This window comes from Stegodyphus dumicola, chromosome 1 (assembly GCF_044657685.1).
Source record: "Stegodyphus dumicola isolate Sdum_Otavi_A_Nest chromosome 1, ASM4465768v1".
Taxonomy (NCBI): Eukaryota; Metazoa; Arthropoda; class Arachnida; order Araneae; family Eresidae; genus Stegodyphus; species Stegodyphus dumicola.
This window is the reverse complement of record NC_140768.1, coordinates 206,034,150-206,048,803: the sequence shown is the minus strand read 5'-3', so window position 1 is coordinate 206,048,803 and position 14,654 is coordinate 206,034,150. Positions and strand designations below refer to the sequence as shown.

At 31.7% G+C, this 14,654-nt stretch overlaps 1 protein-coding gene across 4 annotated transcripts in view; it reads right to left on the bottom strand.

Moving 5' to 3' along the window:
* The window catches only part of LOC118205978 (ATP-binding cassette sub-family B member 10, mitochondrial), an 80,809-nt gene that overhangs the window by 22,599 nt on the left and 43,556 nt on the right, over nucleotides 1-14,654 (bottom strand). For all 4 annotated transcript variants that reach the window (XM_085824905.1, XM_085824900.1, XM_085824910.1 and 1 more), the window contains exons 6-7: nucleotides 11,049-11,184; nucleotides 719-814 (exon numbers count right to left, since the gene is read on the bottom strand). In XM_085824905.1, coding sequence (XP_085681031.1) covers nucleotides 719-814; nucleotides 11,049-11,184 — 232 coding nt within the window. The remainder of the gene's footprint in view (nucleotides 1-718; nucleotides 815-11,048; nucleotides 11,185-14,654) is intronic.

Below are 14,654 nucleotides of genomic sequence, written 5' to 3'. Positions count from 1 at the left end.
GAGATAAAGTTATCCTACCCTTGGTGCATCTTTTCCACAATGCTATTGTTCCTTTGTTTTTGTGAATGACAGGGCATGACCATAAAGGATTCAGCTGTTGATGCGCCTCTGGAAAGTGAAGATATCCAAAGAATAGATTGGCAAATGTGCTCCCCCGATTTAAATCCCATTGAACACATGTGGGATATTTTAGAGAGACAACTGGCAACCTGATCTTATCCTCCAGACAACTGACACAAATGTTCCTTGAAGAATGGGAACTACCCCAAGAACTGTTAGATAATCTGGTACTAAGTGGACAGGCAGTTAAAGGAGGTACTATCCTTTATTAAGGGTCTTTCATTTGTTGTTCTCCCTTTTGGTCAGACAGTTTTTGTACCAATGCCAATCAGCCAACAAAACCCTTTTTCTATTTATTTGTTCTATACATTCGTGCATATTCGTTTGTTGGAACCTATTCATTATTTTGCTACTTAAGTATTACATTGTGCCTTTCTAGTATGAATTTTATGTCTCCCAGCTGATTTTTTTCAGAATTATAGCCAAAATCAGAAAAGTTCCTAATAAATATGTTTAATAGGCATTTAATTATTACCAATTTTAAAATAAATCAATTAAACTTTAGAAACTTTTCTGAAAAAGAGTAATCTAAATAAAAGTAAACTAGTCAGTACATTTAAATCATAATCTGATAAATTTGATATGAAAATATCCTTACCATTAATAGCAACCAAAGGTGTTCTGTCAATAAGTTCCCATAATCTGGTTGAAGCTCCCAAACCACGCATTAATTCAGAATAAAATGTACTCAGTCCTTAAAAAAAAAAAAAAATCAACATCATCTGTTAAAAAATGACAAACATTTGCATGTAAACTATATGCAGCTATCAAATAATAAATCTGGAACATAAAGATGAAATGATAATAAAATATGCTGCTCATTATGAATGGAATAAAATAACAAATGAATTAAGACAAATTTCATTATTTCCTCTTTTAATTTATTTTCATTTAAGAAATAATTCTGTTTACTAAAATATCACAGACTTTGCGACTGGAAATCGGAAAATTCCCCATTACCGCAATACAGTCATCCCTTGCTACTTCGCAGTTTATTTTTCACGGGTTCAATACATCGCAGATTGTTCAAAAATATCCATTAAGAATTCAAAATTGAGGAATTATGGCATGAAAATTGCCCACATGGCAGCAGAAGGCAGGGAGTGCCCACACAATTCAAAATCCACATTGCTGATTCGCTGGCTACGAGGGGTCTGACGTCACCCATGACTACGAGGGATTTACACCTGACAAAATTCACCACTCCGCCGTAGATAAGGCCGTGAAGCTGGCTCGGTTGGTAGCCACTGAAGGGTTATCTGACATGACAGAAGAAGAGAACATGCAGATTGAGTGTCACTCGAACCCCTTAACCGGCGAGCAACTCGTCGAAATGACAAGATTGGCAAGTGAGGAAGAAGAGGAGGTAGGTGACGACAACGAAGTTGAAGAGCACGGCTTTACCTTGAAAAACCTGCAAGAGCTCTGCAACATAACATGGACTATGCAACAAAAGGCCCAAGAAATCGACGACATGGACAGAGCCGTCGTATTGACTGTGTACTGTGTAATGGCACAAGGGGATCTTTGCTCAGAAGAAAAAAAAAAATGGTCAACTCCCCATCACAATGTTCCAAACAAAAATGTTCTGCAGAAGCTCCTCCAGCTGCCTTTACGCCACCTCCTGCAGCTACCAGAGCTCTATCTGAAGCTGGCCGTGACGATCCAGCACCCCTAGCACTTGACGAGGCGTCATCTGAGGAGCAGTAAAGCTCTCATAAACCTGTGCAGTAAATCATCATCTTCAACTCCATCATACTGCATAGGTGTTTCATAAACATTTATAAAGATCAAGCAAAGAGAAGCTATTGTCAGAGGTGAGTTAAGTGCCTCGTTATAAAAGAAAAGATTCTATAAGCATAAAAGAGTTCTAAAAACATATTTACAACGCATACACTTTAGTTACATCTATCTATGTTACACACATGTATCATTTATATCAAGGATGTCAAACTCGCGGCCCACAACAAATATTTTTGCAGCCCGGCCAATATATCGGCAAATAATAATATATAATAATAAAATAACATATTGACGATGAAAAAAATGAAATTTCTACTGCTAGGTAATTAACGCTAATTTATTCAGTGTTGTTAGATTACTCACAGCGAGCTGACACACACACTACTTAAATTACAAATGCGTGTGAGTAGCTTGCGTTCAGCTACCTTCGGCTTTTGGGAGACACGTGCACTCAGAACTTGTACGCATCCCCCGATAGCCGAATGTGGCCGAACTCATGGTCTGTTTTCCAATCATAGTTTTGTACAATATATTGGTGCATGTGTTGGAAAATATAGCTTATTTTAAACCTTTTACTGCATCATCTCTCCTCCTTGAAATGTTTATTTAGTTTAGTTCTTATTTTAAAGTAATATATTAGTTACTTCTACTTCTTTTTCTTGCTGCCACTGTTTGCGTTGAGAACGGACTGTTTCAACCTAATTGAGATGTAAAAACGAAACGTGATGTTACGTCATCTGGAAAGCCGATTCGTGCAGATAGCTGATTGGTTGCCGTGAGATGACGTCATTCCTACTTCTGCTATAAGTATCTCGCGTCGCTCTGGCTCAACCCTTCTGGTCTCCTTCTAGTTCCTGCTTTCCTGGCACTTGAGTGAGCGGTTTCCAGCCACTTCAGAAGGATGCATGCAGTCCGGTGATTAAAGTGCCTTGGTTCCGGTTTGCGGGATGGCTGTTCCTGAATAAAGTTCCTTGGTGCCTGTCCGCGGGATGATTGTTCCGGAAAAAGTTCCTTGGTTCATATCCATAAGATGATTGTTCCAGAATAAAGTTCCTTAGTTCCAGAGGCTACCATATGAGTGACTGCTGTGGACGGCATCCATGTTCTTCAATAAAGGCGGCATTTAAAGCACGTGAGCAACGATTCCTCGTGCAAACGGAGTTAGGCCGGTTTTGAGTGCTTTCAAGAACTTCATTTAAATTTTTCAGGTGTTTTCTCAACCATTGATTATGGACTTATTGAATGTGTAGCCAGCTTCATTTTTAGGCCGCTTAACTAATTTTGAGGACATTTTTTGTTTGTATTGAATGCCAGTGTTTTCGAGACCAGGTCAAAATATTATTTGATGAATGATGGTTACATTATATTTTTCCTAAGACTGATAGTGTTGAAATTTATTTTCTGTGTTTTTATTCTTTATTACCTTTTCTTGTCTTCAATGTCTGCACAACATATTAACTCAGGGAGCTTTTATTGCTACTACTGCTAAATGTTTAATTTTATAAACTTTAAACTTTGCTTTAGCATCAGCATGCACTTTGCTTTATTATTAATTATTACTTAATTCATATTGTTATGGATTTCATAGTTATTTATTTAGTTAGTCTTTTTTATTTAGAATTGTAATTAGATTTGCTTCATGTTGCCTTAGCAACGCAGACGATTTTTGAAGACAGCTGCGTTGGAAGGTTAAAAATAGAACAGCGCATGCATTTAATACCTAATAAATAAATATCTTGTAATTGCTGTTGCCATCCACAAAAATCCAAATACTTATAGATGTTTCCAGTATATTCGAGAAATTAATTATAAAGCTTATAAAAGCCGAGAACAAACAACTCATCTCAGTAGTAGCTGTAGTTCTAGCGAACTATTTGTTTACTTAATGCTGCGATTGATTGTAGCGATTTCGCTGTGAGATAGAATTAGTTTCTCTGTTTTGAATTGATTTTTGCTAAACGTTTGACATTTTGTGATATTGTTAGAATATTTTTGAAGAAATATTTCAGCATTTTGATTTATCTCTTGTGGAAAGAATAAATTTTTAACTTTTTAACGTTAACCGTGTTTATTCCAGCCCTTTGTATTCAGTATGTCTATATCAAAACCAAGTGGTAGTAAAATTAAACGAAAAATCGCTGACGAACATAGAATATTCCAAGTAAAATGGGAATTAGAATATTTTTGCTCTGAAATAAAAGATAAAATAATATGCTTGATATGTAATAATACTATTAATGTACCAAAGTTATATAATATTAAACATCATTACGAACAATACAAATCGAAATATAACAATTACGAAGGATTAATGAGAGAAGAAAAGTTGAAAGAGCTCAGGTTAGGAGTGAAAAAGCTACAGTCCATGTTTAGTAAAGTATTGCAAGAAAGTGAAGCGGCAGTACATGCAAGCTACGTCTTGTCCGAGTTGATAGCTAAACACTCGAAGACTTTTACTAACGGTGATTTCATCAAGGAATGCCTAATGAAAGCTGGAGAAATTCTTTGTCCTGGAAATGTGAATTTGTGGAGGCTTTTCAATCAATTTCATTGTCTCGAAATACAGTTGCAGAAAGAGTTACTGATTTAGCCACAAATTTAAGTGATCAGATCAAAGCAAAATCATCTAGTTTCGAAAGTTTCTCCATTGCCTGTGACGAGAGCATGGACATTAGTGGCAAAGCTCAATTAGCAGTGTTTCTTCGTTCTTGTGACAAGAATTTTAATATTTTTGAGGAATTACTGGAACTAATACCGATGCCTGGTACTACCACCGGAGAAGATATATTTACTTGTGTTTTTGGACTTCTGCAGAAATACAATCTACCTTTGGCAAAATTAAATTCTGTAGCTACAGATGGTGCTCCATCAATGACCGGGAAAAACAAGGGCTTCGTAGCATTACTAAGGAAAAAACTTGGTGAAATTCACGGTTCAAGCATTCATCCTATGCATTGTATTATACATCAAGAAGTTCTATGCACGAAAGTAATAAATATGGAGAATGTTTTGTCCTATATAAAAAAAGTTATACAGTTTATAAGATCTCAAGGTTTAAATCAGCGTCAATTCACTGCTTTCTTAAGTGAGTTAGATAGTGAATATTCGGGTTTGTCCTACTATACCGAGGTACGTTGGTTATCTTGCTCCAAGATTCTCAAACAATTCTGAGATTTGAAAGAAGAAATATGTCAGTTTTTAAAAACGAAAAATCAAAACGTAAGTTTGTTTTACGATCCAAGATTTATCTTTCTTGGTTGATATAACCAAACACTTAACCGATTTAAATTTATCGTTGCAAGGAAAAGATCATATCATTACGAACATGTTTGACATAATTAAAGCATTCAAATGTCAACTAGTTCTTTGGGGAAAACAACTTAAAAATGAAGATTTGACGCACTTCCCGACGTGCAGCATGAACAAATCAAGTTTAGATGATACTTGTTCGTATCAAAAATACGCAGAAAAAATTGCAAATTTAACAACTGAATTTGAAACGAGGTTTACTGATTTTAGTTCCCTCGAAGACAATTTTTTTTTTTTTTCCTTCGATTTCTCAATAAGTATTGACTCAGTACCCAGCCATGTGCAAATGGAGGTGATCGAGATCCAATGCAACTCAAATTTGAAAGCAAAATTCATTGAAGTGGGCATGCCTGAATTTTACAAATATTTACCAGCCAGGTTTGAAAATACTTGAAAATTCGCATATGAAATTATTTCCATGTTTGGTAGCACTTATCGATGCGAGCAGTTATTTTCAGTCATGAAAGGTAATAAGTCTCCTATTAGAAACCGTATTAATGATGCTCACCTTGGGTCAGCGTTGAAAGTTATCACTGCAAACAAAATTTCTTCCGAAATAGGAAAGATAATAGCAGAGAAGAGATGTCAAGTATCAGGACGTAAACATTAAATTTTTCTTGTTCTTTTCTATATAAATATATATACATGTTTATTATTGTATTATTCGAAATAAATCTACGTTTCTATGAATTTTTTTTTTTTTTTTTTTTTTTGCGGCCCGCCTAAAGTTAAACCTTGTTTGTTTGGCCCAAGTGTACCTATGAGTTTGACAGCCCTGATTTATATTATTCATGCATTATTTTATCTATGTTATTTGAAACTATTGTTTAATGTTCTAATGATAATATATATACTTATATGGTTTCATATACACTTATTGATATTATACATACACGAAAAATGTATGCATGTTAAAAATGAGATGGTGACACTACTTCGCGGTTTTTCACTTATTGCGGCCGGTTCTGGTTGCTATTAACAATGATAACAGAGATGACTGTATTAAAATTACTACAGTATTAAAAACCAGAATTAAACCATTTTAAATTAACTTTTTTAATTTCAGAAAAAAATCTTGGTATATTAAAATTTCTCAGCAAGTAGTATTTTGCAAGATGTAAGGCTCATAACATGTAAAAAGCAATGAACCCTCTCCAATATGAAAATTTAGTTCCAGATGATTTTGATCTTTCACAAGATGAAGGTGACAACCATAAATGATGTTCAATACCAATGCATGTTTACATTCCCAGAAATACAGGTTGCTTTCAAAAGTGATTGTCTACAGGAGGCGATCACAATAGGAAATTTTACTATATCAATAATTCATTGACATTTAATTTTTTTTTTTTTTTTAAATACTGCTTTCCATTATGGATAAAATTTCATTCCATTATGCGCAAAATAAAACAGTAATCTGTTCGCATCATATAAATACAAGCATGAGAATGTTGAATAATTTATCTTTGTATGTATTTGATAGGCCCACTAGCACCAGTCATTGAATACTGGTAGTAAAAAAAAAAAAAAAAAAAAAAAAAAAAAAAAAGATAAATATCTGAGACTACATGAAGTGGAATATTTTTAAAAGCACAGGATGTAAGCATTATAAAAGCCACAAAATGCGGCTTATAAAACATTAGCAGATTAACAATAGTAACATGAAAAATTATGATAAGCACTTTAAATTTTTATAAGACATATCCGTAATGTGCAACTCTTTATTATCTAACTAAATAAAAAGATCTGTTCTTATGAACTTTTACCAGAATGACTGGCAAAACCTCTGCCAACTTTCACATCTGGCAGTATTTTATAATAATCAAAATAAATTTGCTTTTATGATTGAAATCTGTTCCCCCCCCTTTGAAATCTTAAATTATTTTTAATGTGGGTTTTTATATTCAAGTTCATAACTAATTAAATGATTGTTTTTATAAGTTTAGAGTGAAAAATTTCCCCATTTATTCAGCTTTTCTAACATGATTTCCACTTTTTATATGCTCAACTATTCGGAATTTTTATGTAGTGGAATTCGGTATTCATTGTGCTTTCTAAACAGACAAGCCTTTACTGTATAAGCCCGTCTTATCTGCATTAAAGATACGAGATTGTTTCAAATATTCCTGCAAACTGATACAGAATTTATCAGCAGCTTCAACACAACTACTGAAATGTTCTCCCTGTATGGCGAATTCTCGACTACCATATCCCTGCTTAAATTTGTAATCCATCTTGACGAGACTTTACAGATGCCTTCTAATCCAAATTTTTCATCAAAAACTTTGATTTTTCGATGCACATCTGACTGGCATTACGAGCTCTATTATTTCTGGTTAGACAGCAGAGCTCAATCTCGGTTTTCATATGTTGAGAGGTTTATACTCTTTCAGTTAGAAGGACCCACGGCACTAACATAATCTCTTATCAAGGTTTCAACTTCTTTTGTTTAAAAACATCTTTAACAGTTATGTGCACCAATACCATATTTTTCAGCAAGCTTTGCTGTCAATTCACCATATTCAAATCTTTTGATTCATTTCTTAATCTTTTTTTAATGTTAAAAAACTTCCTTGCGCTTAGCACTTGCAATATGTTCTTTACTCATTTCTTCTAAAATTTTAAATCAGTTTTTAAAACTCTAAGAAGAAAATAAACATGAAAATATGCATGAAACAAAACAATTCAGGTGATCAACCCAAACGATGCCTTTTGACTAAGGACAGAATGAACTGTAAAAGGCAATCATAAAAATTAAACCTACAGACACAACTCGGTGTTTCTTAGAACATGTGTGGACTTGTGCATGTCAGCTGTTTTTACAACATGTTGAGACTTTTGTTTTTGGCATACTCTTGTGCAGAGCGTTGAGTGCCATTCATGAATAATCTGCACCCAGATAATCGAGAATACATTGTAAATGCAGACCGAAAACTAAATATGCATTCAACAGCCACTCCGCAAAGATTCTGAAAGTTCTCTATGAAATTAAAATCAAACAACTTGATTAGTTACATCAGTCTTTCAATGTCACCAAGTTCAAGAAATTTCCATCTGCTTGATATAAACATGCAATACCATCTATAAAAAAGTAAGAGCATACATGTCTTTTCAAAAATGTTTGTAATCTCTCTCAAAAATTCTTATTAAAAATGCTCAGGGAAGTAAGTTCAGTGATTGTATAAATATATTTGCATATCTACAACAGTCATATTTCTTAATGTTAGGAGAAATATTACGTGTTTGACTGCTTCCAGCTCAACCCATTTAGAATCAGGAGTTATACTGAACTTTAATTCGTCACATGGGGAGGAAGAAGGAAAAAAACATGACAGTTATTACAGATATCAGTTCTAATATTGTCTGCGCCAATTCTAAAAAGTTCTCTTCCATTTTAAAATGCAAGTTTTTAGCTTTCTAACATGCACCTCTAAGTGTTCTGCATATAATTTGCTGCAATTACTTTGTTTAAATTACTGCTAACGTTTTTCTTTTATGATTTTGTTTTATCTTATCTTTCTAGGAACAGTTTAAAGAATCTTTAAATTGTTCCTTAGACGTAAACAGTATCTTGAAACATCCAGCTATCTTCCCTCTTCCTAAATGCTTCTCTTCCAAAACATTTCTCCATTAAGATACTTCTGAATGATATTTCAACACCATAATTTTTTAACAGACACACTTAAATTAAATCCTGAATTGCTAAAGTTTGCAAGAAAATTTATTTTGTACAAAGCTCTTGCCATTCTGATTTCATGGCATAATTTGCATTTTAGAAAAGAATGATCAACCTGGATTGGATAACAATCGTCTTTTGCTTATATCATGAAAAAATAAATTAGGGTGGTGATTAGTTGCGTCATAAAACATTATACATTACAAAGTGCGAAATCCGGACGTCCATTATCTGGAATGATCTAAAATCCGGACCTCAAAACTACCAACAACGTTTTCTCGTAGGCTTTATGCATGCACATTTGATTCCCCCCTCTGCACATCATAAAACATCTGGAGAGTCCAGATTCTTAATTTCACTTCGACACTAAATAAAATACCTTGTTATTGAAGAAGCAATCATTTTAGCCTAAATTTGTACGATCAGTAATTTGGCTCCATTGCTGCATATCTGCTTGGCATACATCTCAAACCGAAACATTCCACACAGATACATCCTTGATGTGAAGCCAACCTTCGAATCATTATTTATTATACTTTCGTTTCATCACCGCATGTTTATGAAAACATGACAAATTGAATAATGACTCATGTAGCGATGCCTAAACAAATTTTTTATGCTAGTAATTGAATAATAAAGGAGTGTGGTAATCTTTTATGCTGACATTATGCTTGCCGATGATTACAGATTTAAGTTAAATGCGCTAAAAAATGTTAACAAGAAAAAATTTCTTTCCATATGCTAAAAATAGATTTTGTTAATGTTGCTCATAGACCCAAAGATTACATTTAGGGCTATTTGAATTAGGAATAACGGATTTATTACTCACATAAACCCAGAACCAGCGCCAGAGCTCATATGGCCGCAATGCACGGCAGAATATGACTGACAGAGTCTGCATCAGGCGCTAAGATATCTAGCGCCGGCCCTAAATAAGGCTTAAGTATATATGGGAATTGATTTATTCAGAATTCTGATAAACCTTAAGTATGTACAAGATATAGACATAAGAATAATAAATAAACTAATACAATTTAGGCTTATGTATCTCAATACGCAGTAGAAGCAAGATAACATTTAATGGAACAACTTGCCGTTAGTCGCCAAGCTCATGATGCATAGCCAAATATGTATAGTGAATTATAGCTAAATTTGATGATGATAGCCACTAAATTAAAAGGTTTCCGGATATCGCAAAACAAAAGTGAAATTTTCCAATTAATGGATTTTGTAAAGAAATGTGGAGAAGTGGTAATAAATGAAGATGACATAAAAAATTTTTCATTGTGATGACAATGCTTCTCAAATATGAATGGTGAAATCTGTAGTTTGGTTCTAGATCCAGAAAATACTACTACCGATAGGGCAGAAAGTGACAGAGAAGTTACTGAAAACGAGAAAATTTTTATTGATAAGTTAGTCGGAATTCTCGAAACAGCAGTTACAGGACTTCATCAATGTAACAAAACAAGATATTATGTCTACCTACAGAATTAAAGAGAAAGTATTAGCGCGAAAAACGAAGCAACTTAAAACAACTTGCACTGAAAGAAATGTTTAATAAGGTAAACAAATAAACATTAAGCTTTTTTTTATAAATTTTAATACCCTTTAGATCACAAATACTTTATTATTTCATAAATCACAATTTCATATTTTTAATTTTATAATTTCTGCATGCCATCCCACTAGATTTACACTGATGATCTACTATCCAGAAAAATCCCAAATCGCCGAAGTCTCTACGAGTCTGGATTTCGGACTTTATTTATGAATGTAATGATAATTTTAGACAACAACACAAATTTCTATTCATGTATGAACCAATTCTTAAAAGTAATGATAATGAATTGAGAATTTCTAAAGTTGCTAGTTTAAACAAACTTTGATTATTGATTACTTGATAAACTGATTACTAAAGGAATGATGATGATGAATTACAGAAGGATAAATTTAATAATACTGCCAAACATATTACAAAATTCTATTTTATGTTAATTTAAAAAGTAACTGTTAATTTAAAAAGTAACTGTTAACTGTTAACTATTTAAAAAGTAACTGTAAAATGTTACTGTTAACTTTAAAATCAATAAAAAGCAAAATGCCTTGCTAAAAAGTCTAAATTTATTTTTATTTTTTACTCATCTCTTTATAGTTCTCAGATATCAGTGTAAATTATAAAAAAATGTCAAATACTTGCCATTAATAGATATCCCAGCATATGCAGCATAAAGTAAAAATGATGATAAACTCCCAATAGTAAGCTGACTTTCACTCATCATAATTCCACCATAATACAAAACTGATAATATGATCAAATTCCCGCTAAATCCAGTCTAAAAAATAAATGCTTTCCTCATGGCCTTATCTAAAACTTTAAATACAGCTATAGGATAAATGTTCAAGAATTCAGCAAGAAATTATACACTTCTAAAAATAGTCATAAATTGTATTTTCATTTGAAATATTACATTTGATGATATTCAATTTTTCAGCAATGTTGAGATAACAGTAAAGCATATGCAATATTAAAATTTGAAGCTTCAAATTAATAATCAATAGACAATTTTGATTCTGTTAATTAAAACTAAAAATGTTCATACCTAGCTTTTTTGTTTTGATTGTATGCCATTTTAAATCTTGGATATTTCACATGATGACTGCAAATACTAATAAATCTGAACCCATGATACAAATAAGAAAGAAAAAAATAAGTACATTAACCTCTTCTAAGACTAACTAAATAACGCTTTAAATTTTTTTTTAATATTTTATCTCAAGATTTGAACTATTCTTACCTCAGTCTTAATTACCATATCTTAGTCTAATTTATTAGATTAAATATTTAGTGTTTTCACAGTTAGAAATATCTAGAAGTTATAGTTACATATAAAAAAGCAAAAGGATAAAATTAATAATTTTGGTAAATTAATCAAAATTTTGATAAGTTGGTAAACAAAATTCAGGTTTTCTTCATATACTTTTTATATCCTATTAATTAACACTTCAAATATTCCTCATGATGCAACACTATAAAATAGAAATAGCAACAGTCAAATGCAGAAACACTTTTCTCTTTGCAGCATAATAAAATCAAATTTATTCAAACAATTTAAATTTTCAATTATTGTAAATAACTTAGAAAAAAAGATTTTAAAGAGTCCCAAATAAACTTATAATACTGTCTGAAATCACAATATCAGAATAAAGTAATCTTGGTGGTATAATATTTCTGATATTTTCTGAAAATACTATACAAGCTCTGCATATTGTAAATGGAAAGGTCTTTCAGATCTCATAAAAATGTAAGCAGTTAATGTAGCATCTATAACATGTTATATCAATTGCAAAAATAATAGAGAGAACATCTTTATCGAGACCAAGCTAATGGTTTTTAATGATACGGAAAAGTTTCCATATGGTACTTAATTATTTTTTTTAAACCTGAATACTTTTATATTTACAAAATCTGATTAAACTCATGTGGGTTTTGCTCTATGTTTATTTTAATATAAACTAATCTCTGAATAAGAACAGTTGTCAGTAAAAAAATAGCCACTTAATAACTTTCAAAAATATTTACTAAGAGAAATATTAAAATACTTAATCACAGTAACTTATGTAAAAGCATACGATTAAATATTTACAAATTCAATAAGTTTATAATAATAAAGTAAAAACTTGAGACAATATATGCAAAATGTAACATACATAGAAAATTAAATGCAATTGCATAAAATACATACAAATCTGCGAAGAATAACCGAATTATTTTGCAACTCAACTTGCACAGTCATCTATAATAATGCATAATATCTAAACAAAAAAACAATTTTAACTAAAATTTTAATTTATGTAACCTTCTTGAATGAAATTTTATACTTGGATATTTCTAAAGCAGGATAAAATAATCTCAAAGAAATATTAAAATTTCAGCATTTTATAATCAAATATGCAAGATACTGAACACGTATCAAATTTAGTTCCAATAAACATATGCCAAAAGACTAATTTAAGATGCAATATTTGTAATTAAACCACAATAACGTTAGTTTCAATGCAATTAATTTCTTGGAAAGAAGCATCTGCACCCTTTAAAATTTAGGTAAATAAAGATTTAAATGCTTTGGGACATGATTAGGTCTCCGATTTAAAATACTTCAGAAATAAATAGGAAGATTTTAAAAATCAGAAAAACTAAATCAGCAAAATATTATAGAAATCAAACTAGCAAAATTTTACCACATGCAGAAAAATTAATTGTATTCTCAGCTCAAAATTTCAGTAAGGTATGAAAAAGTTATCTATTTTTTACCACAGAATGCGAAATAAAACTGCATTAGATAAATTATACATGAAAAATTATACGTCAAAAATAAGTATACATATAGACAAAAATTATAACTACTCCTGTACCCTGTTGGCTTTTCCCACACATGCAGTATTTACAGTGAAAATTTTGCATATACATCAGGAAATTTTCAGCTTTAAATTTAAATTAGCCTGGTATATGATATTTTAAAACAAAGAATTGCAGTCATGGCAATAATATATTTTTTCTTTTTTAATCTTCTTGCCAAATTCATTTCTCTTAGAACAGCATATAGACGTTGCTGTTCCCTTTTCAGCAGGAATGAAATATTTTAAGAAATTGTGATTTCTGAATATAAGTGAATTTACTTTACATCCTAGATATCTTCTCAATGGAAGATTCTATGCACTGTACATTTCAATAATATAAATCAGTTCTATTATAAATGGAAAGAGATTTTGTGCCTCCTGTTTCCATGTACAGAATATACGAATTCCATGTGAACAACAGGTTTCAACCAGAAACAACAGGAACGAGAGGTTTGTCACAAGGTATTTGGTTAAGTGCTGATCAATTATCTACTTCTCCAGTTATATCATTATTTGTACTACAATCTTTAATTTATTATTATTTTCTGTCATAAGTTATTTCAGTATTGTAGATAGTTGTCATCATGGGACTTTTTTTTTTAATCTTTCCATCACAATATGCCAACTTTTCTTCGAGAAGCTGCCATTTTTCAATTTCTTTCTGTTTAAATACTTGGAGGAATATAAACTTTATTATTCCATATGTATCCATCAAGTGAGCTATGATTTTGTCAGCCAGTTCAGGATAGGAGTAATAACTATCTGTTGTCACACAGTAGCTCATCTAGTCTTTGCTGTAAATTATTTGTAAAGAAATGCAATGATAATTCAACTCAGAGTCCAAAAGTGTACCTTTGCCTTTATATATAGCGCCTCACCATACATATCCAGATTTTGATTCACAGATCACAGTTTTTGATCCCAAATCTTTATCCTTTCATTGGCAGATACTGTTTACATTCTAAATGGCTATTGAACAGCAAACTTTATCAACTCATAGATCACTTATCAATAGTTAAAATGGTACCGAACTGCCCATTTAGGTTACTAAAATACGTTAAATCCTATTCAGCTTCCAAATGCTTTTATCATGTGTTTTGATATCAAAAATGTAGATAATTAATAATAAATGTTATAAATATAGATGAAGTTAGTGGCAGATGTTCGTCGTCAGTTTTATAAAATATTTGACGTCATCACCTAATTACGGTCAAAAGTCGTTAACCCGGACTCGTCGGGACTTCGCGATTCCAGATTATAGATCATCAGTTTAAATCTGGTAGAATGGCATGCAGAAATTATAAAATTAAAAATATGAAACTGTAATTTATGAAATAAAGAAAAATTATGATCTAAAGGTATCAAAATTTACAAAAAAGAAGCTTAATATTTATTTGTTTATTTT